Source organism: Saimiri boliviensis, chromosome 6 (assembly GCF_048565385.1).
Source record: "Saimiri boliviensis isolate mSaiBol1 chromosome 6, mSaiBol1.pri, whole genome shotgun sequence".
NCBI lineage: Eukaryota > Metazoa > Chordata > Mammalia > Primates > Cebidae > Saimiri > Saimiri boliviensis.
Genome location: NC_133454.1, coordinates 17006474 through 17029096, shown reverse-complemented (window position 1 = coordinate 17029096; position 22623 = coordinate 17006474). Strand labels below are relative to the sequence as shown.

At 35.7% G+C, this 22623-nt stretch overlaps 1 protein-coding gene across 16 annotated transcripts in view; it reads right to left on the bottom strand.

Moving 5' to 3' along the window:
• Positions 1 to 22623, bottom strand: part of DLG2 (discs large MAGUK scaffold protein 2) — a 2103224-nt gene that overhangs the window by 966923 nt on the left and 1113678 nt on the right. Inside the window, exon 1 of one of the 16 annotated variants that reach the window (XM_074400267.1) lies at positions 10802 to 21677. The exons of 14 other annotated variants lie outside the window; for them this stretch is intronic. In XM_074400267.1, the coding sequence (XP_074256368.1) occupies positions 10802 to 10879 (78 nt within the window). In that variant the 5' untranslated portion in view covers positions 10880 to 21677. Of the gene's footprint in view, positions 1 to 10801; positions 21678 to 22623 lie in introns of those variants that run through there. One more of the 16 variants, XM_039462200.2, reaches the window with a different exon arrangement.

Below are 22623 nucleotides of genomic sequence, written 5' to 3'. Positions count from 1 at the left end.
GTAGGGGCACACATCTTAGTGGTGCATAGAGCCAATGAGATTGAAGATTGGAATTGTGAATATCTAGGTTCAAATTCTCAAAACTTGGCCATCAATATTGGGAAATATTGGATAAAAAAAATCATCCCAAACCTCATATTCCCCAGGGACTCAGCATACTCATTTGAAAGGTATGGGAAGTTCTCATAGAATGTGGACTAAGGTCCCGATAGCCTGGGTTGAAATCCTGGCTTTAAAACATCTTAACCATGCATCTTTGGACATACTAATTGACCTTTTTTTTGCCTCATCTGTAAAAATGTGGATAAAATACTACTTTGCATAAAAAGCCATTGTGAAAATTGCTAAGTTTAGAACATGTAAAATCATAGAGTAGTGACTGGCCCATACTAAAGACACCATAAATGTTCACTAATGTTACTATTATTATCTGTGAAAGGAAGGTCCTTTTCAGTTTTGAACTTCAATGTTACATTACATGGGACTCCTCTCTTTTTCCCAGGACTTGAAATAAAGCAACAAAGGCCAGGTGATGAATTTACCAGCTAGAAGATAAGCAATTTGAGTCATTCAGCACATAATACTTCCTTTCAAATGAGAAGTGATGTCTTAATTGGCATTCACAAAACAGGGAATTCCTTTCTTAATAGTTGGATGGTAAATTTTGAAAGACAGAAGCATAGAAAAATCTGGGAGCAGGGGGATAATATTATATGAGGAAGATCTAGAAAATTATTTAAAAGGAAAGAAAAACCTAGAACTCTCTCAGAGTCATCATATTAACAATTCTCACTTGTTAAAGAAAGATATTCTTCTTAGTCATCTTCTGCCTCTAGCCAGAGACAGAGATATAATGACACACCTCCTCATTTTATAAAACCAGGGTGACAAAGCAAGTCCATTCTGAAGCCTAAGGGGATAGTAGAGTAAGAGGCATCATTGTTGAAGAGGTAAAAACTATCTTTCATTTTTTCTAGAACTAGGTAGAATATTGAAATGAATGGTAGGAAGGAAGAAAGGACAAAAGGAAGGAAGGATAGAAGAGAGAGAGGGAGGGAAGGAGGAAGGAAAGGAGGTAGGGAAGAAAAAGGTTTCACAATATATAGATTGTTCACATGCAGTTTTAATTGAATCAAAAACCCATGAAAAAGTGGTTATCACCATTGTTTAATACATGAGAACGCTAATAATCAAGGAGATGCAGTCATTTGTTCAAGATCACCTAATCAGTCTAAAGCCAGATCTAGAGTCTTTCATTGCCTTACTGTTCTTGGGAGGAATCACAAAATGGGTAAAAGACAGAAGTCAATAAAGCTGACAAAGAACCTATACAAGAATCTTGGGGGAAAAAAAAAATTAAAGGAAAGTCAGTCCTATGCCAGGATGATGTCCAAATAGGAAAGGAACAAGAAAAAGGCTTATTTTTCTCATTATCCTTAAATTTTCTCAAGCACTGTCCCTCCTCCAGCTCCCTTAACCTCGATATACTTCTACCTTTTCCACAACAAATAAGTTTTCACCTTTCCCGTGCTAGAGAATCACCAAAATTTCTGTCAAATCACATAGCTCTCTGCTGCCTACAAGCACAGGAATACCACGGACCCCAACACCTCTAGCACAGGAATACTCACAGACCCCCACAGTGCTCGTTTTGTCATGTCTTGCTGCAAACCCTGGTGAAAATTTACCAGCCCTTCTCGTAGTAGAAACTTTCTCCAAGACTAACTTGTGACAAACAGTGGAGGGTATGCCAGGGAATATCAACCAATTCTGCCTTTACATCAGGTGACCTAAAATAACAAGTAGATATGGAAGGGAAATATAAGTATTTTGTGAGTTAAATGTATTTTTTGTTTTATCAAGTTTGTTGGGTAAGTAGTTTGGGTTCATTTCACCTACTCTGTAGCTTAGACAACTATAAAGACAGCCAAAGTAATCCTCCAAAAGCATTTCATTCATTCCCCTTAACCTCTACTTCTCCTTTTTTAAAAAAAAATGTATTACCACTTTAAATAATCTTTCCTAACTCCTTCAAAAGATTGAGTGGTTTAAACCCTGAAGCCATGTGTTTAATACTTTGAATAAAAAAGAACGCTATTTCTACCTGGTGATAGGCTGGCCTTGGGCACTAGAAAACCACTCCTCATTAGAAATCATCATATATATCTATAATAGTGGGAGGTAGTATGGCTTGGGCTGCCATAACAAAATACTAGATGTTAGGTGGCTTAAACAAAAGAAATTTATTTTTTCACAGTTCTGGAGACTGGAAAGTCTAAGATCAAGGTTCTATCAGGGTATAGTTTCCAGTGAGCTCTCTCTCCCTGGCTTGCAGGTCTCCTCATACAGTGGAGACAAAGATGAAGAAATCTATCTCTTCCTCATCTTAGAGTGCCACCAAGCCTATCAGATTAAGACTCTACCATTATGGCTTCCTTTATCTTTATTTACCTCCCAGAAGTCCTATCTCCAAATATAGCCACAATGGGGACTAGAGTTTCAATATAAGAATGTGAGGAAGTCACAATTTAGTCTGTAGCAGGTAGGATGGAGCTTCTCTAAATAACTGGAATTTTAAGAGAGAGAGTTCAAGCAATACACATTTCATCCTCAACTATAAGCTTGTAATGATGTGGCATAAGGGATAAGGCAGTTGGAAAATTTCAGATTGATGTTACTGTTGCTGGCCGAAGAAGACTCTAGTTTTATGCTAGTTACTGTTTGTTTTACTTCAGTATTAGTGGCATGAAAGGTGAGAAAGAAAGAGAACCAAAGTCTCACTCAGTGCTATAAAATGCCTCATAATTCCTCTTTCTTCAGAGAAAAATGCAATTAAAAAAGAAGAGCCCCCGAGCGTTTTTCATTGTGCTCCCACTTTGAAAGTGGGTAGAATCTCCACTATAGTCTTCTTCCTAATGGTCAAGGAAGTTCAAGGCCTTTTGTATATAGTCATTTGGCACAAATGTTCTGTTTTTCCTAGTGCTGGGCATTTTACTAGGTGCTGGGAATACAAAGACAAATGAGTACAAATCCTTTCCTTTAAGGATTCTACATTCTTATAGAAAATCAGAACTGGAATCAAAGAATGTTTGAATTGGAAGGACTCTGCTTGCAGATGAACTCAGGCCCAGGAAAGTTAGGACACTTAGTCAAAGTGGCACAGGTTGTGGGGCAGAGTCAGTTAATACCCAGCCCCACTAACCTTCAATCCAGTCTTAATTCCTATACTGCATACAGCTAAGAGTGTCCCATTCAAGTGAATCATCCAACCAGAGTTCACTTAGGACCTTCTAGATGCTAGATGTTCAGACCAAATAGGACAGAATTTATAATGATTTAATAATTAAAGATTTAATAAGATATTTGAAGAAATAAGACTACCTCAAATATAAGCAAACACTACAAGGCATTATTTAAAGTGAAATACCTTCTCTAATCACCTCATTCCTACAATACATGTGCAAATAAGACATGTAGATTAACTGATTATCAAATTTATCTTTACAGTGATAATCATGCTTAAGCTAATCTTACTGGATGGGAGAATGTATCCTTTTATCTTCATTACCCAGTGTAATATCACTCAACAATATCAGGTAGAGGAATATTATTCTAAAGTTGTATTAAGAAAAAGATGCAAACAAAGTTTTGTATTCTAGACTGAAGCAAGGCTATCTGGATATCTGGTTTCTGAAGGACCACAACAGAGAGGTCAGGTCTCATTTCCAGCCTATCTCTTCTCCATATCAGACATCCATCCAACTCAAGATGAGTTTAAAGAAGAGCATAAGATGTGAGTGGGGCTAGGGTCACAGGCTTTAGATTCAGTAAACCTGTTCCTGAATGCTGGCTCCAACGCTTATGACCTTTGGCAAATCCTGTAGCATCTTATACCTTACTCCATCTACTAAATGCAGCTAATAATAGGAGTATCTCAGAAGGTTGTAGTAAGGACGAAATGAGATGGTACGTGCAAAGTGCATATAATAATGCTCAAGTAAACTGCTTAATACTCATTAGTACGACTAATCACAATTTTACAACGGTTTTGTGACCAACTATCCTGCTCTCCAGCCTACTCTCCCCTTCCTTCACTTTGGCCATTTCTCTGATTCTGTCTACTCTCCCTGACCTCATAAAAGTTGTGCTTTGTGCTCTGCCAGGGTGGGCAGCAGTTCTGCGACCTCAGAACAGGTGCTACTGTCCATTTTGCTGCTTGATTCACCTTCCAGATGACAGAGGAGAACTGCAGGGCTGCATTCAGCATGGGCAAACACCTGTCCTCTCTGTCACCGCAGCTAGGCAGACACTGGCGCTGAGTCATGCTGCTGCTCACAACTGAGGAGCTTTGAGAGACTCACAAGCGTCTAAGAAAGGGATCTGAGAGGACAATCTGTTCAGCCTTCTCTCCAGGTCAGACCACTCTTCGATCTACTATGAGGCAAATATAGACATAAAATGATCACTGAGGACTGATGAATCTTCAATATCAGGACACTTCTTATGCCTGAGATAAATTTCAGTTTTTGCATTTAAATTCATTTTTAAAATTTATTTTTTATGGGGAAAATTAACTTAGTCTATAACTCATTGTAAACATAAGTGCTTTTATATATATAGTATAATAAGTATTATATATATACACACACACACACACACAAAATATATATAGTATATGGAAACATACAGAGGCAGAGTATTGTTTACCAGTAAGGAGCTTGAGCTCTAGAATCATACAGAGTGTCTAATCATAGACACCTACTAGTGATATGTTTTCTCTCTAAAAGCTAATAGTAATAATCTCACTGGGTCTTTGTAGCCACAGTTCTCAGCTCATGGAACAAATTCAATAAGTATTAACTATTGTTATTTAGACATATAAATATATAGCAGGGAGTCTGGAAGGCCTCTTATGCTTTCTGCAATCGAAATAGTTCCGGTGTGATGACGTCTGTTAATCCATTTCCTAATGTTAATTTTTATTTTTTCCTTTATCCTTTACCTTCCTAAATTCAGAATGGGACACATAATACTTGTTGAGTCTGACTGGCACAAGTCAAAATATATGATATGTCTCAGGGTTATGTACAATACTTCTCTATGCAAACTGTTACTAATATTACCAAAGAAATAAAAGTAATTTGATAGCAAATATATTTTAAACATTTTATTTGTATTAACTCATTTTATCCCCAAAGTAATTTCATTCATTCTGCACCATTATGTCATATATTATTAAAGAATGAACTTTTTAAAAAATATTTTAACACCTGTAAAATCAAGATGCATCTTGCAATTCATGCTGTGTTATGGTTTCATTAGCAATTTTTTTTTTTTTAGTAATAGATGAAATAATGGTACAACTCAAAATTGATGACAACCTCAAATCCATTAAATAACATATGAAAGACAACTATGTGCCAGGCATTCTTTTAGACTCTAGAAATATGTTGAATGAGATTGAGAAATCGTTCATTTCAAATCTACTGAGGATTACAGAGAAATGGACATAATGACAACAAATGCACAAGTTGCTGTGGGAACTGAAGATCCCTCCATCCTGGGCTTATAGAGGCCAGGACACGTTTCCTACTGATGGTGATGCCACCTAAGTCTAGAGTGGAATTAGTGACGGGTACAGCCAGGCTGTGATTAGCTAGTTAGCCAAACAGATCAAGCAAAATCCTGGAAGCCAGAGGGCATGGGCCATTTAGGGATCTGAAAATAGTTTAGAATCCTGGATTTAAAGTGCTCATTGAAGAGGGGCAAGTTGTGATGATACAGAGGAAAGCAGAGGCCACATCATGATGGGCTTTGTAGATTATATTAAGGGTTTGAATACTAACCTGAGGACACTGGAAATCTACAGAAGCATAAATTTTACTTCTATTTGACCAATGAGAAAACTGAGGCCAGAGAAGCCAAATGACTGACTTCGGGCTGGATAGCAAAGAGCAAAGCTAATGTAATCCCCTCCCACTAAGTACTTACCCAAAGCCTAATGCTCTTTATACTAACATCACCAGGACATAATTATACTAACATCACCAGGATAGAATTCTCTTTCCTTGGTCATATTGCCAGCAAATGCATTACTAGTTTATCCTTCATTTTATTTTATGTTGAATTAATGTGTTTGGTTTAGACAAGGGGGAGAGTAGTGTACTGGTTTTTAAAATGTTTTCCAAGATAGGCCAGGCATGGTGGCTCACACCTGTAATCCGAGCACTATGGGAGGCTGAGGTGAACTGCTTGAGCCTAGGAGTTGGAGACTAGCCTGTGAAACATGTTGAAACCCTATCTGTACTGAAAATGCAAAAAATTAGCTGGGTATGGTGGCGCGCAGCTGCAGTACCAGCTACTCGGGAGGCTGAGACATGAGAATTGTTTGAACCCTGGAGGTGAAGGTTTCATTGAGCTGAGATCACACCACTGCACTCCAGTCCGGGCCACAGAGTGAGATACTGTCAAAAAAAAGTTTTCCAAGGTGAATATGGCCTAATGTCAGGACAATGTGGGCTTAGTTACATCACTCATAGCTTATATATAACTGCCAAGCTCATCTACAGGATTACGAATATTGATACTAGTCTTTCCTAAATACATCATGAAGGTACATTTCATAATGTACACTTAAAAGATAAAGAAATATAAAAATTAAAACAAAAACAAATGAAATAAGCAATATATTGCTGATAGGGAAATGAAGGCACACAACTTTTGGTATTTCAATACTCTGTATTATTATGTGACCAGAAATCACACTTTCAATTTATCTTAAAGATTTTTTAACTGGCTTTTTAGATAAAGGCAATCTGGAGATTGACTAAGTGATGTAAGTTGAAACATGACAACAGGCATACACGTAAGATGCTAATTCCTGAATTAATTACACAGGGTCAAAACAAAGAAGAAAGGAAGAATTAATTTGAATGGAGGTAGTCTATCCCAGCCAGGCAATCTTGAGTTCACATTATCACTTTTAAAATAATTTTATTAACAGAATTGTTGGTACAAATGAACTTTTTAATGAAGGAATAACAAAGAATTTCTTGTGTAGCTTTTTAAGGAAAATGTCAACATGAATCACCTAACATCTTTGACTTATTTCAAAAAGAAAGCACACGTACAACTGCCAAGCATTTAGGTCCTTTTTGATAAAAGACACCTTTGGATTCTATAGGAATAAGCAATGAGTAAAAATGTCAACGTTAAGGTTATAATAATATGACAATTAAAAGGTATTCAAATAGAATAATATGTGTCCCAGAATGGTGGCTCATGCCTGTAATCCCGCACTTTGGGAGGACAAGGTGGGTGGATCCCTTGAGATCAGGAGTTCGAGACTACCTTGGGTAACATGCGGAAACTCACTCTATAAAAAATTACAAAAATTAGCAAGGCGTAGTGGCACATGCCTGTGGTTCCAGCTACCCAGAAGCCTGAGGTGGGAGGATCACCTGAGGCTGGGGAAGTTGAGGCTGCAGTAAGCAGTGATTGTGCCACTGCACTCCGGTTTGAGCTACAGTGAGACTCCATCTCAAAAAAAAAAAAATAAAAATAGGTGAAAAAAATGACAAAACAAGTTTGCTACACTTAACAAACAATAGAAGACAAAGAATGTAAAATATTTAACAACAGGAAAGAAAACTGTTTATTTAAGATAGTTTAGGTATAGTCTTATCTGAAATAAAAAGGTTGAGTTACACAATCAGTAACTTTGAGTCTGTAAACCTTATCAGTTTGAAATTCTAATATAAAAGAGAAGGACAAGATAAGGTAAGATGAGCAACCTTCTCCAGACAAGACAGATTAGGGGATCCAGGAGAATGATGAGTGGAAGGAAGAAAGCGTAGAGACACAAGGAGTCCGTTTTGGAATACCTTGGGCTGGCTAGGTGCGAATCCCAGCACTGATACTTAGCATTAGTCTTCTGACCTTGGACTAGCTACTTTTTGTTCTAGGATTCAGGAAAAATAATTTCTATTTAATAGAACTGCTGTGATAATTAGATTAAATTTTATGTATAAAGAAGCTAATGCATAAGGTGTATAGACATTATTATCATTAATATTATTTTTGTGAGCATTATGACGGGCATTTTGTGGTGCTACTGAATTCTGTTGACATTAGCTGAGGGAAAACAGTAGGCCAGACAACTAGTAATAAGTCCCACGGAGTGTTTAGAATTGCATTTAGTCTTGTACATTCCTAATTATTAATAGCGTTTCAATTAACCCCAACCTTGAGGAAAATACTTTCCGGGTCATACCTGAATGTTGTAAAGGGCTATGATGAGTTCAGTTTGTTTTATTAGAGTGGGAAGTAACAAACTTACGGAAAAAAAAAAAAAGTTCCAAATTTACAGAGAGTACTAAAAATCATAATCATTGTCCATTGTAAAGATATATCTCCCCAACTGCTAAAACATGTTCTTTCACAATTAAATATACTGGTCATTTAAAAAATAAATTTCAATAATAATTTCATTCTACACATCTTCTTCCATTTGTTGATACACCATGACAACATATCATTAGTAGCACTTTCTATGCCCCACTGTTTTGCAACTGTATGATCTCTGATGTTACAGAACTACACTAGGTAAATTAATTCAGCTTGTTATATTATTTGTTAACTCTCAGCTAAAGTACATTAGCGAACCCTCAGAAAAATAACTTATTTAAAATTATAGATTGAAATAAACTATGTAATAAAATTAGTTATACAAAATAAATGAATAAATAAATTTCCATTCACCAAGCATCGACTGAGTACCCACAATTTTCAAGGTAACATACCTTTTAATTTATTTCAGGAACTCTATAAATACAAATTCCATTAAAAAATGCCAAGATGCTATTTCATGTTGCTTATCATGACCTAGTGTTCAAAATTAACTCCTCTTAGCTCTCTTGCTATCAGAAAGGCAGTAGAGTTAATTTTTCCTTTGGTCTTTATCCCTCAGAGAGCAAACCTTCAGTTCTCTAATGTAGATTTCCTAATGTGACTGCACCTTACTCTTTTAGTAAGTTAATATTTTGAACCCTTAAAATCACATTTGGTTTCTTCTTGCTTATTTTTAACATTAGCCATCATAGAAATGAATGATACAGGTTGAAGGCCCCTCATTAGCTTCTTAAGAAACAGAAGTTCATGTTACTTTGTTGTATTAATATCATTGTAGGTTCTATACACTAAATTTGATAGAGTTGCTATTTCCGACATTTGGGCCCAAGCTTGAAATAAGTGCTTCTGGGAGATTCAACTTTCTTTGCATACTAATTTGGCATAAGGTATTATCTCCCAGTGGCTTTCAGAGCCATTTGTGGTCTCTGACAGTTCTCTCATCCGTACAGCCTATAATTTTTATAGGAAGAAAGGACTTTTCTAAAACATTTGTTCCAATAAAATACCTACTCTCAAGTCTCTTTCCTTCAAAATTACTTGAAAGTCAAAACAAAACACAAGCTCAAAAGCCAACTGTTCAATATAGATGATATTAGTTGATACACGATAATTAGGCTTGTAATCTTTTTATCTGGGCTATATAGAATGGAGAAGAGACCAATTCTATCCCAATCCTCCCCCCTCCTCCATCAAAAGCGTTGCTAAATAACATGTCAGTCATTGTTCTATAATTGTCAGATCTGGACATTCTACGAGGCTACAGCTCTAAAGTCAGAATTCCAATGATATTTTTTCTTCTCATGCTAAAGAAAAACTGTATCTTGTTTCATCACTGGATTCTTGTTCATTTTATCATTTCTACTCTGAAGGAATGAATAGCAAGTTAAAGTGAAGGCATCTTTCTAGGTGAGAGAAAGGACTGTGTCACAGACCTGGAGAGCCATCTCTGGGTCAATTTTATGAGTTTATATAAAGAACTAAAGAGACTGGGCTAAAGATCATATCCTCAGAGGAATATGAAAAATCTGTTTCACAAGATTTTGTTACCTTTGCAAGTTTCCCCAATGCCCATCTTGTTGAATATTGATTCCCTAAATATGACAGTTTGGACAGGGCCCCAGAAAGCACTGGACAAATTAAAGATATAAGCTATCATCTTTGGTTATCTCCAAGCGTGTTATATACCTTAGGACTTACAGGCCATTTTAATTTCTCAGAGAATTATAACTAATTAAGTAAGTCTACATAGAGATTCTCTGGAAATGACTGGTCATGCTGAATACAAGAAATGCAAATCTATTCTCTAAATGGCCACACTACCTGGTTATAAATATAATTCTTGCTCATTGTGAATACTTTTGAAACGATGGCTTAGTGAAAGGATACCAAACATCCCTGTTGAGTCTGGTCAACCTTACTGAGAGTCCTAGATAGATGTTCCTGGGACGCACACTGGAGCACATGTACTACAGAAAGGCTCAGGTATATATAATGCCCACTTCAGAACCAAGATCACAATACATAAAATAAGGCAGTATAGCAACAAGTTTACTAGGGAGCTCTCTGAACAAGCAAAAATTGCAGCTGCTCAATTGCTTTCATTCTATGTTATTTAAAGGAATCTTAAGTCTATGTGAAGACATTTTATCAATTGATGATTTCACCATATATTTTGAATAGCCAATGATCTTGCTTTAACCCTTAATGCTCCCCTCCCAAGCAACCTAGACTCTAAGTGTTATCCTTTTTCAAAGTGGCACGGACCACAGTCACAGTGAGAGGCAGGTTCTCACCCCAAGCAAATAAAGACTGCGTCTGTACTCAGACCAATGGTCCAGAGCAGGCAGCTGGCAAACCGGAAAGGTAATTTTCAACCCCACTCATTCCTTACCTTCTCTGATTTTGCCTTCCTGGCATTGTGCACGAACCTGCGACCCAGCTTCTTAGCATACCAGATAGAGGCAAACATAGCGATGCTATGAAGGAATTCACAATGAAGCTGCCGCACAATCAACTTCCCACCTCGGCTCAGAGACGAACGGAATCAGGCTGGAGCTGTCACTTGCAGGCTGTTGCTTTCTCAGTTTCTCTCATGCTGGTTAGCTGAGGGAGAGGGTGGGAGGAGGGAGGGGTTGGAGAGAAAAGGCAGTCCTGTTTGGCCAGTCTGCAGGTATATTTACATCCTGCCAGCAGGAGGTCCGGGTGAGGCAGGCGCTGCCTTTGTAGCCAGCTCACACACATCCAGTTGGCTAAGTATTTGTCTGCAGTTCTTCAGCACAGGCACCGTCGCTACCAAACTCCATGTGTGTCAGGAGGAAGGGAAGCTGCAGTCGAGTCTGGAGACAGCTCACCTCCCGCTCTAGGCTTGGACAGTTGCAATCCTCGCTTTGGCTTCCCTCTATCTTGACGGTGCGTGCTAGCGCCAGTGGCCACGTAAAGACAGATCCACATACAGACTCGCAGGTAAATCAGCCAATGCAGGAATTGCCAGGCATGGGGAAAAGAGCTGCCAGGCAAGGGGAGAGGCAGAGCCACCATGAATCTGGCCCTGCAGGCACAGACAGGTGTCCCTGGAACCCAATCCCACTTATATCCAAGAGGACTAGGGGGACTCTCAGGGCTGTTAGGGTGGCTGCAAACACAAGTTTCCTTCTCTTGTCCCCTCCCCCAACTCTATTTGGTCCAAGGAATATCACTTCTCTGCCCACCAGCCAGCTTTATCCACAACATACAAGGTAAATACTTTATTTCTTTGGAGACTGGCCTGGGACTCATGGCAAAGCGAGCAGGATGAAGTGTTCTCCCAAGTGCCTGAGTGAAGGTTCATAGTTCTAGGAGTCATTAGGTTTACCTGTAAAGGAACCAAGGCTGCTTTTACAGGATGGTTTTTCAACATAGGTACTGGATGATGAACGGGGGTTTAAATCTAGTGTTTAAATCTAAAAAGAGTAAACTACTTTTTTTTTTTAATCCCAGGTTTTCTTGTAGTGCCATCCAGTATTCAGTGGATGACTGAAATATCACCTTTGGGAAGGTAGATTTATAGCAGCTTTTAAACTATGCTCCTTTGAAGAATTTTAATGCTTGATTCTAAAACTAAGTACTTCCATTATCTTTTTAGAGTTTGGACGATCATGTGAGGCACTTTTAAGATAAGGTCAATGCTAAGAGACAATGGTTTCCTTCAATGAGAGGTAATGTTTTAGCCCATTGCCAGTCCCACCAGAGGACAAAAATAAACTGCTCATGGTGGCAAGGAAAGCCTGTCTTCCAGTGGCACACAAACTAGACTCAATATAGTAAATGATTTTCAGCTGATGTGACAGAGGCTCCCTATGAGCACTAAAGAATCAAAGAATATCAACACACTTGCAGACACTTGGAAAAGAACTACCTTCTCTTAACAAAGTCACTTGAAGTCTCTTCCCTCAAGAGAGCTGGGTCTAGAATCAATAATAAAGTATATTGCAAACTACGCTGCATACCCTCATAGGCAACTGGAGGTAGAACAAAACAGTGTAAGACACGACATTGGTAGTCAGAATCCATGTTCATGTTACTCACTAAGGTAACCCTTGTGCCTAGAACAGTGCTTAGGACAACATATTTAACGTATGTTTATTAAAGAAATGAATGATCTTGTTTCTGACCCTGATTTTTCTTCTAATTTCTTTCTTTGTCCTTTCTGGGTTCCATGTACCTCATCTGTAAATTAAGAGAATTGGGCAAATATTTTTTAAGGTTGTTTCGTACCCTATGAGTCTATGATCACGATTGTCTTCGAATAATATTGAACAGAAACCTCAAGTCCTCACCAGATACACAGGCTGTGGAGAAATGATTCAATGTTCTGAAAAGTCAACAGTGGTGCCCCTGGGGTAGACCAGCTTCTTCTACTTCCTTTGGCATGCCTTGCTGCCAACCAGGGTTTGGTTTTTCCATTAGCTACTTCTTACACTCTATGCTCCTACAAGCATTCCTTTCCTTTAATTTCCTTTTGACACTCTAAGGCAACTCCTGTGCAAATTTATCCACATTATACCCTATACTCTTTGGGGGAAAAGTGCCACAGAAATCCAACGAATAAATACATGGTAACTCCTGCTTAGTTTTCGCAGAGCTTCTCAGCAGGACCATAGCTTACCCTATTATTGTTGTGATGTAAAGGTATTTATTATTTCTGCACACAAGTTGGTCCAAGCCATGTTGTAGTTAAAAGTGTATTCAACTAAAAGACTAAAGCAAATAAAAAGAATGGGGCTAAACAATCCTCCCTAAGCTAATGATTAGAAAATTTTGTTCTTAACACCTTAAGAAAGAATCAGATAATAAAGAGGTGAGATAAACTACCTTGAACTTTCAAACCACTGATATCATAGAGGGAATCAAAGGATGTTAATTTACTCTGATGGGACTCACAGGTCGTAATTTTTGATCTCTTTTAGTTAATTTTTGCCTTCTCTTCATGAGTTAAGACTTCACAGATCACTAGAACTCGGGCTTGGAGAGATCTTTGATGTTTGATCAGTTTGTTTATTGGTTTTGCCTTTATGTTGAACCTTTAATGACCTTCTTCATACACCTGACCAAGAGGTTTTATAATTTTATTTTTCAGAACAATATCCTCATAAAATAAATTGGCCCTGTCAGCTAAGATTTAGCTTATGACAATAATAACTATCGTTTCATAAATAGGCAGTTGGAGGTAGAAAAGACAATGCAGTTAGGATTCATGCTCATGTTATGCAAATGCTCAGTAAACTGTAGATATTCAAAATATATTTGTCAAATATGTCTACGTGGAATATCTACAAACTGGGAAAGACTGGACAACCCAATAGAAGAATAGCCATAAAATTTTCAGTAGCAAAAGTTGCTTGAAAGATGGATATAATGAAAACTGAATGAAGTCGTTGTCATATTTATACAACCATCTTCCCTGGCTCTCTGTGGGCAGATATGTCTGCTGTAAAGGTAGCAGCTGCCTACAGTTAATTCTACTAGTCTCTAACCATTGCTCTGCTGATTGAGATAAATAACATTTGCAGCTCTGCTGTATAAGTAAAACAGATTTTTCAGACACTTTCCATCTGCATATAATCAGTACCTGGACAGACTTTTTCCTTTATAATTTTATTTTTAAAGCCTCTCATATGACAGAAACCTATCAGTATAGCTGAGTTAGAGACGCAACATTAATCTTTTTAAGCAGCTTTGGGTTCATGCCTCAACACACACACTATGTGAGCCTCCTCTAAATTATCAAGGTAAATACAATGTTTAAATCAAGCCATTAAGTATCATACATTTTCTGCCTAGCACATGAATGATTTTCTTTTAAAAATCATCTATATATAGCAGAGATAATTATTTTTAAAAACAGTCAAAATTCAACCTGTGGTATTAATATCTGGTAGCCTGAGAAGCTATTAAGTTTCAATGTTGAATATAGACCAAACAAAATACCTATTGAGACATAAATAAGTTAATGTCAAAAATTAATCATACAAAGATTTTCATTGGGTTGTTTGCATATTTGATATGTATATTTGGTAGTCCTTTGGCTATCAAAAATAATATCTGATATTAGTAAATTATTATGAGACAGGACCTTGTCCTGACACCCAGGCTAGAGTGCAGTTGTGTGATCATAGCTCACTGCAGCCTCGAACTCCTAGGCTCAAGTAATCTTCCTCCCTCAGCCTCCAGGGTAGGTAAGACTGCAGGCATGTGCCATCACATTTGGCTAAGTTAATTTTTTCTTTTTGTAGAGATGAGGTCTTGCTATGTTTCCCAGACTGGTCTTGAACTCCTGGCCTCAAGTAATCCCCCTGCCTTGGGTTCTCAAAGTGATTAGCTGATTATTAAACAGCAAGTGTGGAATATATACTACAGAGAATATTTTGGTAAAGAATATATACGTAATATTCAATAAACTTCAATTCAGAGGAATATCAAGGTCTTGACATTGGTTGCTTCTGTACAAAGTAGCAGAAAGGGAAAGATGAAAACATACATTTTGCTCTATGTATATATGTATCATGTGACTCATCTACATAACATATTCTCATTAGCACTTGTGCTACTGAAAAGGTAAACAATACTTCTTTTCCACAAAAATGTATTGAGTATTTACTACATGTCATGCTTAAGGGACTGTAAATGAATAAAGTACAATCCTTTTCTCAAAGAGCACTATATAGTTGAAGACACATATGTATAAAGAAATAAATTTTAGTGAAGAATGGCCTTGTTACAAATGTATGATTCTTAGGGATAAAATTACTGATTTTCACTTTTTATATACTATAAACTCACTAATAAATAGCTAAACTTCTCTACAAGTTTTATCACTGTAGACAATAGGAAAAAAATTGTCACTGTGAATTTATATGTATATGACAGCCAATGTGTACAAAATGACCTGGCTGCAGATGGATATATTTCTGCACCAGAGAAATAGCCCATTGTAGATAAGTCTGAAAAAAAGATGTCAAGTCACTCCAAATAATAAACCCACTAACTCCAATTATAAACGAACAAAGCCTATGTCTATTTCTCCTCTTAAAATCATCAAAACCCATTCTCCAACATTTGAATATATCATGTGCTTCTTCTATGTTTAATCATTACGTATTTGGCATCAGAAATGTAAAGAACGTAACGTAACAGTTACCTACCATCCAGATTTAATACATGTTAATAATTTGTCATCTTTGATTCAGATTAATTTTTTAAGAAATAAATTTTTCATAATATAGATACAATCTCTTCACCCTACCTTCTCAAATTCATTTCAAAATAAATTTCAATAAACACTATTGTACCTCCCTCTTTAAGCACATGTAACTTTCTTTAGAGCAGTTGATTCAAAATGTAATTGGTAGATCATAGAATATGTCCAGCTTTAATGTTAATTCATTACAAATTGGTCTCCAGTTGTCATTATTAGTAATTTAAATGAGTTTATATTAGCAGTTTATATGAGTTCAATATTCTATATAGCACAGTGTAATCAGACATTCATGTTGTCCAAACATAATATATAATGTTAACTCTTTTTGTAGTGTTGAGGTACATTTTCTTGATTACTGGTGAGACTTAACAGGTTTTCATATATTTACTGGCTATTTGAACTTCCTTCTGTTCATGCCTCTTGCCCAGGGTTATATTTTTCTTATTGACTTGTGGTAGTACTTGATTTATACCGAACACTAATCATTTATTCTGGCTTTTGAATATATCTGTTTCCAGTCTCTGACTTGTTTTAGTTTTATTCATGCAAGCAAAACATTTAAATTGCTTAGAAAGAAAATAAAGGTTTTTAATTTACAGTGAAAGGAACAAGATCATGTCCTTTTCAGGGACATGAATGGAGCTGAAAGCCTTTATCTTCAGCAAACTAACAGAGCAACGGAAAACCCAACACTGCATGCTCTCACTTATAAGTGGGAGCTGAACGATGAGAACACATGGACACATAGGGGTAGGGAAACAATACACATTGGGGCCTATTGGGTTGGGGCAGAGAAAGGGAGAGCATCAGGAAGAACTGGTGCTGAGCTTAATACCTCGGTGATGGGTTAATCTGTCCAGCAAACCACCATGGCTCACATTTCCCTATGTAACAAATATGCATAACCTGCACATGTATCCCAGAACTTAAAAGTTGAGAAAATAAAATAATAATTAAAAAATAATTTATGGTAGAAGGTAGGAATCTTTATTTTCCCCATATGTATGGCCAGTTTTATTTATTTATTTACTTGCTTACTTATTTAGCTGGTATATAATAATGCTTTTCCTCTTCCTTACTGATTTCTAATGTCCATGACTTATATATCTTGATAATATGTATGTGCATATAATTATTTCTTGGCTTTTTAAAAATTGTCCTATTTTTATTTACCTGTGCCAGTAAGACATTATGTATGCTTCATAGTAAATATGGATATTTAAAGAGTGATTCGTCCTTTTCACCTGATCTAACATTTCAAGTTAATTTTATAAATTTATATAATTCAGCACTTCTAGACTACCCCTAAAATGTCGTATATATTTATATATATATAAACTTTAGATATATATAATTTTTTTTTAAGATGTAGTTTCACTCTTGTTGCCCATGCTGAAGTACAATGGTGATTTTGGCTCCCTGCAACCTCTGCCTCTAGGTGCGTGATTCTCCTGCCTCAGCCTCCCCAGTAGCTGAGAATACAGGCACCCACCACCACGCCATCTCATTTTTGTATTTTTAGTAGAGACAGAGTTTCACCATGTTGGCCAGGCTGCCAGGCTGGTCACAAACTCCTGATCACAGGTAATTCACCCACCTTGGCTTCTCAAAGTGCTGGGACTACAGGTATGAGCCACCACACTCAGTCTATTGTATCCTATTTTAGTTTTATCTTGTTACAGTAGTTACATTCCCCACCAAATCAGTCATTATTTTTATCACCATTATTTTTTTGTTGTTGTGATTAAAGTTTACTCACAGTAACTATCAGTTAACGTCTTCATTTTTCAAATTCTAACCCCTCTTTCTGGATCAAATTTTTTTCTTACGGATAAAAATATTTTAATAGTCTTTTTGTAAAAATCTATAATGTTTAAACATACCCAATTATTTCTATTTTCCCTGATCTGAATGAAAGTAGACTAGACTTTGAATGAGAGTATAGAAAGAGATTTGTAAATTGACAACGATTTTCCCTCAGCACCTTGAAGATATTAACCAACCTACATTATCTTCTGTCATCAATTGTTATGATAAGATGACTGCTGTCAATCTAATTGTTACCTATTGTAAGAAATATGTCTTTCTTAATATGGTTCACATGAAGAATTTTTTTTGCCTTTCTTGAACTGCAGTTTTATTATAATATTTCCTTTTTAAAAAAAAGTCTACATGGAATTTATTATGTTACTTTAATCTGATTATTATTAAAATAAGTCTTAGTCATTAACTCGTCTAAAATTTTTTGCCTCACTCTCATTATTCTCTACATTTCTGTTATTTTTTTTTTCTGGACCATTTTATCTACCCATACTATTGCTTCATATATCTCATGTTTTTTTCTCCTTCCTACTCTGTGCTGCTTTCAGGGTATATCCTCAGATCTAATTACTATTTTCTCATTTCAATTTTTACCTTACATTTTAGTTTATTATTTTTTACTTATCTACAGAGTATTTTAATCATTTGTTTATACTTTTATTTTTATTTTTAGACATTCTATATATATTTAAATCTATCGTGTTTTTTTAATTATGATTTTTATTTCTTTATCATGTTTTTAATCTGACACATACTTACTTTGGAGCCTTTACTATATTTTTATTCCCTAATTTTCCTGAAGGTCTAATCTCACTTGTTTCCCTCATGTTTAGTAGTTTCTGCATCCTATTGTACATTTTAATTCTGAGATTATCTTTAGCAAGATTGCAGTTTCTGTGGGAGTCCCTGGAACCTTCGGCTGCGCAACTGTCGCTACAGAATAATTTTGCACATCCCTCTGCTAGTTGTCCAGAGATTTCACTAGTCCAAGAGTCGCTTCATATCAATTATTTTTTGTCTTGGGGCTACTCTCCCCACACAATAGGGTCGGGTTTAAATTTACTTCTTTTTCTTTCTTTTTCCACTCATAATTGAAAATGTTTCCTTGTTGCTATCCTGGGCTGGTGAGTAGTTTTTTAGAAGTCCTTTCTTGAATGAGAATCCTTTTATGCTTTCAGTTTTATGCAACAGTCTCAGTTTCATTCCCCTTTCTTTAGTGATCCTAAGGTTGAGTGTCCTGCCCTGAATGGCCATCAAAACCCTACATTCTCCCCCTAAATGCCTTTATTGAGTCCCATATACCCTGGGACACCACAGTCAGTTTAGGATCTCACTGCTCTGGCCATCATTATACCCAAACACAAACAAGTCCAAGTGGCATCCTTCTAAATTAACCCCAAATCAAACTAGATCATTTAACTAGCCTACACATGAGGCTTTAGAGTTTAATAAGCATGTGTGCTAACGATATGTATACAATTTATCATGAAGTGTTTTATGCAAGAGATTTGGGAAAATCACCTAATTAAAATGCTCGTCAAAAGTCACCATATTATAATAGTTAATTAGCTAAACTTAGGTATAAGCTAGAACACCATCATCATTTTTATAACCTTGGACAAGTTTTGCTAACTTTATAAAATGGGGGTTATAATGGAAACTGTATCATAATATTGATAAAAGGAACAAATGAGATAATACATATATACTATTTGGAGTAGTTCTGGCACTTAGCATGAGTGCAATAAAAATACTGCTTTTATTTTTATTCATACTGTAATCTTTAATAAAGACAAAAACCACATTAGTCTAGACAGATAATGCGTGCTCAATATTATAAAAAGAAGCAGATAAAAATGATTTCTAAAAACTCTATATACTTCTGTTTAATCATCCTGTGAGGAAAGTCTACCTTCTTTCTGCTTCAGTCTTTTCTCCCCTTTTATGCCATAATGCAAAGAAAACAAATCAATTGCAAACCTGTAAAAAATATTTCATAAATGTAAAGTCTTCCAGTTTCCCCAGTGTCTTTTTCCTAAGCCAAGTAAATATTTTCTTGAGCCTTATGAATAGTTTTTCTGTCTTTTTTTTTTTTTTTTTTTTAGAATCTTCCCAGAGCCTCAAAAGAAGGCTCATAGGACCTCTCGTAGGAAGAAAAAATTCAAATGGGTCCTGAAGTTATATAGTAGTTCTTAATCAACATGCTGTGATGCTGTGATTTGCCACCTATGTGTTTAAAATTACATTTCTAACAATAGAGAAATAGACTGATATGGCAATACCTATCAAAAGGAATAAAGAACTGAGAAGACACAGGTGAGGATCAACGTAGAAAAATATCAAGCCAGTAGTCAAGAAGGAATGGGTAGTTAATGGAGCATTAGAACTTTGACTTGTGCACATAAATGGCAACGCATAGATAAGGCCAAAATTATTTTTGAAACAGATACACAGTGCTAAAGATGAATAATTTAATAATTTAGTAACTCAGAATGTAATTCGATATCTTCAAATTCACATGTTCTTCCAAACATGCAATGAACACAGACATTTAAACAGCACTCACCTAACCTGAGTGCTTTGGAATGGAAACTTTCTTATTAATTAAAATTCAGTCAGCTTGGTATTCTAGCTATCTCAACAACAGAATTATTTTCATAATTCATGGAGGTGGAGTGCTAGTTTTGGAAGCAATAGTCTTAGTTTGAATTTCATTTCCACCAGTTGTCACATCTCTGGGTATTAAACTACATAATCAATTCCTTATGAGCTCAAATAATCTATTAGTTCATGACATTCATGAGATAATAATTAATCAGTAATAAAATCATCTCTTAAATCCAATGGTCATTTTTGACAAATTTGGAGTCTTTCCATACCATCCCTTTAGATCTTCACAAAATTATTATGCTTCCTTGAGACGCTCTATACATTTGTACCTTTAAACATGCTGTTTCTGCTGTCTGCAGCCCTACCTATCCACCTTACTTTCTGCTCCTTGTCATTTCATATGTGACAAATCTTAACACATTTTCCAAGATGTGGCTAAATAAATCTCTATGAAATTTTTTCCTGATAACCATATGACAAAGCCAGTAACTCTCGTCTATGCCCCTTATTGTATGTTGCATATAACTTGGATTTCATTTTTATTTTATTTGTTTGTAATTACTTTGAGCTTATGTTTCCCTCTGAATGTCTATGAAACATTCAAGAAAAGTAACATACTTTATCTATTTTTGTATCCTCGGAGATCTACATAGTCCTTTGCACATGGTAGGTAATAATAACTATCTTTTGACTAATTTAATAGATGTTTGCTTAATGAATGAACAAATGAACGAGCATATCACTTGAATTCAACAGTTCCACACTCCTAGGAGAAGAAAGGGAGGCATTATATCGAGTCCTACCTAGCATTTGTTATTGATCTCTATTTGCATTTTTACCTTATACTCATCTTCATGCTCTAAGAGACAAATCAAGTCATTGCAACAAGGGTTCAAAGTGCCTCAAAAAACACCATTTCTAAAGGTAAATCACTGACACTTACTGACACATGGACCTATAAATGGTCACATTTTTTCACTTTGTAATTCCTATCCTTTCATAGGTACAGGTGATCTTTTGCAAAATATAATAAATAAAACCAATTTATACAGTAATAAATAAAATCTCTTTTAATTTTCTTAAAAATGAGACCCACTAATGAAAACACACAAATCATTTTGTTTTCCATGCTGCCACCTACGTAAAACAGAAACAGCAGCTGTGGAAATCTTCAATGCCAATGTCAATTACAGACAGTGCTGCTGAAAATATTCCTGATATTAATTGCAACCTCTCTCCAGCTTAAAATATATATAGTTTAAAAAAATCTGTAATAGCATCATCTTGTTATGGACTTCAGAGCTAACTAGAAAAAAAAGGGGAGACTAATTCGCTAGTTGTGTTCTATGTGTCAGCTCTTTTTACATTAAGCATCTTTATATGAAGTTAAAAGTGCCTTGACTTTAAGAGGCACAAAGTATCTTTTCCAGTAAAGTACTTAACATGCATTATCTTAGTATTAATCTAACATCATCCATTTTTAAAAGGTTTACATACTACCTTTATTGGTGTTTATTTAGGTTATTTTAAAATTTAATTTGACTCACTTTTTATTTAAATAAATTTATTTTAAAATGGAACTTGTTGCCAGGAGAATAAACACAAGAATCTTTTTTCATGAATAATAAATAACCATATAAGTAACATAATCAAAATAAAATATTAATCACATCAGGAAGTAAAATAAAAACAAATAATTAAAAAATCTAATTGAAAAGATATTGATGGTTTATACTTGTTACAATTTTTTTAAGTAATCACATTAAAATTAAAGTATGAGTATGTTTTTAAAACTGTTTGCCATGTACCATCTTAAGTATATCACACTTCAAGAAATATTCTCATTTTATCCTTACAAAAAATACTTGAGTCAGATAATTATAACTTCCTTTCATATATTTAGGAAACTAAATTTCAGAGGAATTGACTAACTCATTCAAGGTCATTTGCCTAGAGGAATTAAGCTTTGAATCCTGGTTTGCTCCTCACTTGCTTCTAGATTTTCAAATCCTGTCTGACTCTCAACATTCTTATCTTTAAGACATAGTGTAACAGTACAAGGAATGTCATGCGGTAGCTTTTGATTAAAAAAAAAAAAAAACAGCAAGTTCTATGAGTTCAGATAACATTAGCCCATGAGTTGGAGTGGTGAAGACAGGCTCACTGTGAGAAAAAAAAATTGTGTTAGTACTTAGAAAACGGAACAGAACAAGAAGTACTATTTTTTTTTTTTTTTTTTTTTTTTTTTTTTTGCCAGAAGAAACAGCAGGACCAAAAAACATGAGACGTGTTTGAGGAAAGAGGAAAATAAGGCAGAAAGACTATAGCCATACTATAATAAGACAATGTCAATAAATATTTAACCATGACAAACATGGTCAGAGTTACAAATTAGGGAGAATGATGAAGGCGGTAGAGAAAATGGGGGCCTTAATTAGGGGGATGATGGTAGAAATAAAGGCAAGGAGCAATTAAAAAAAAAACATTATTTATTGATGTCCTAGACTAGGTTCAGATCCTTGCCCATTCTCTTAGTAATATACTCC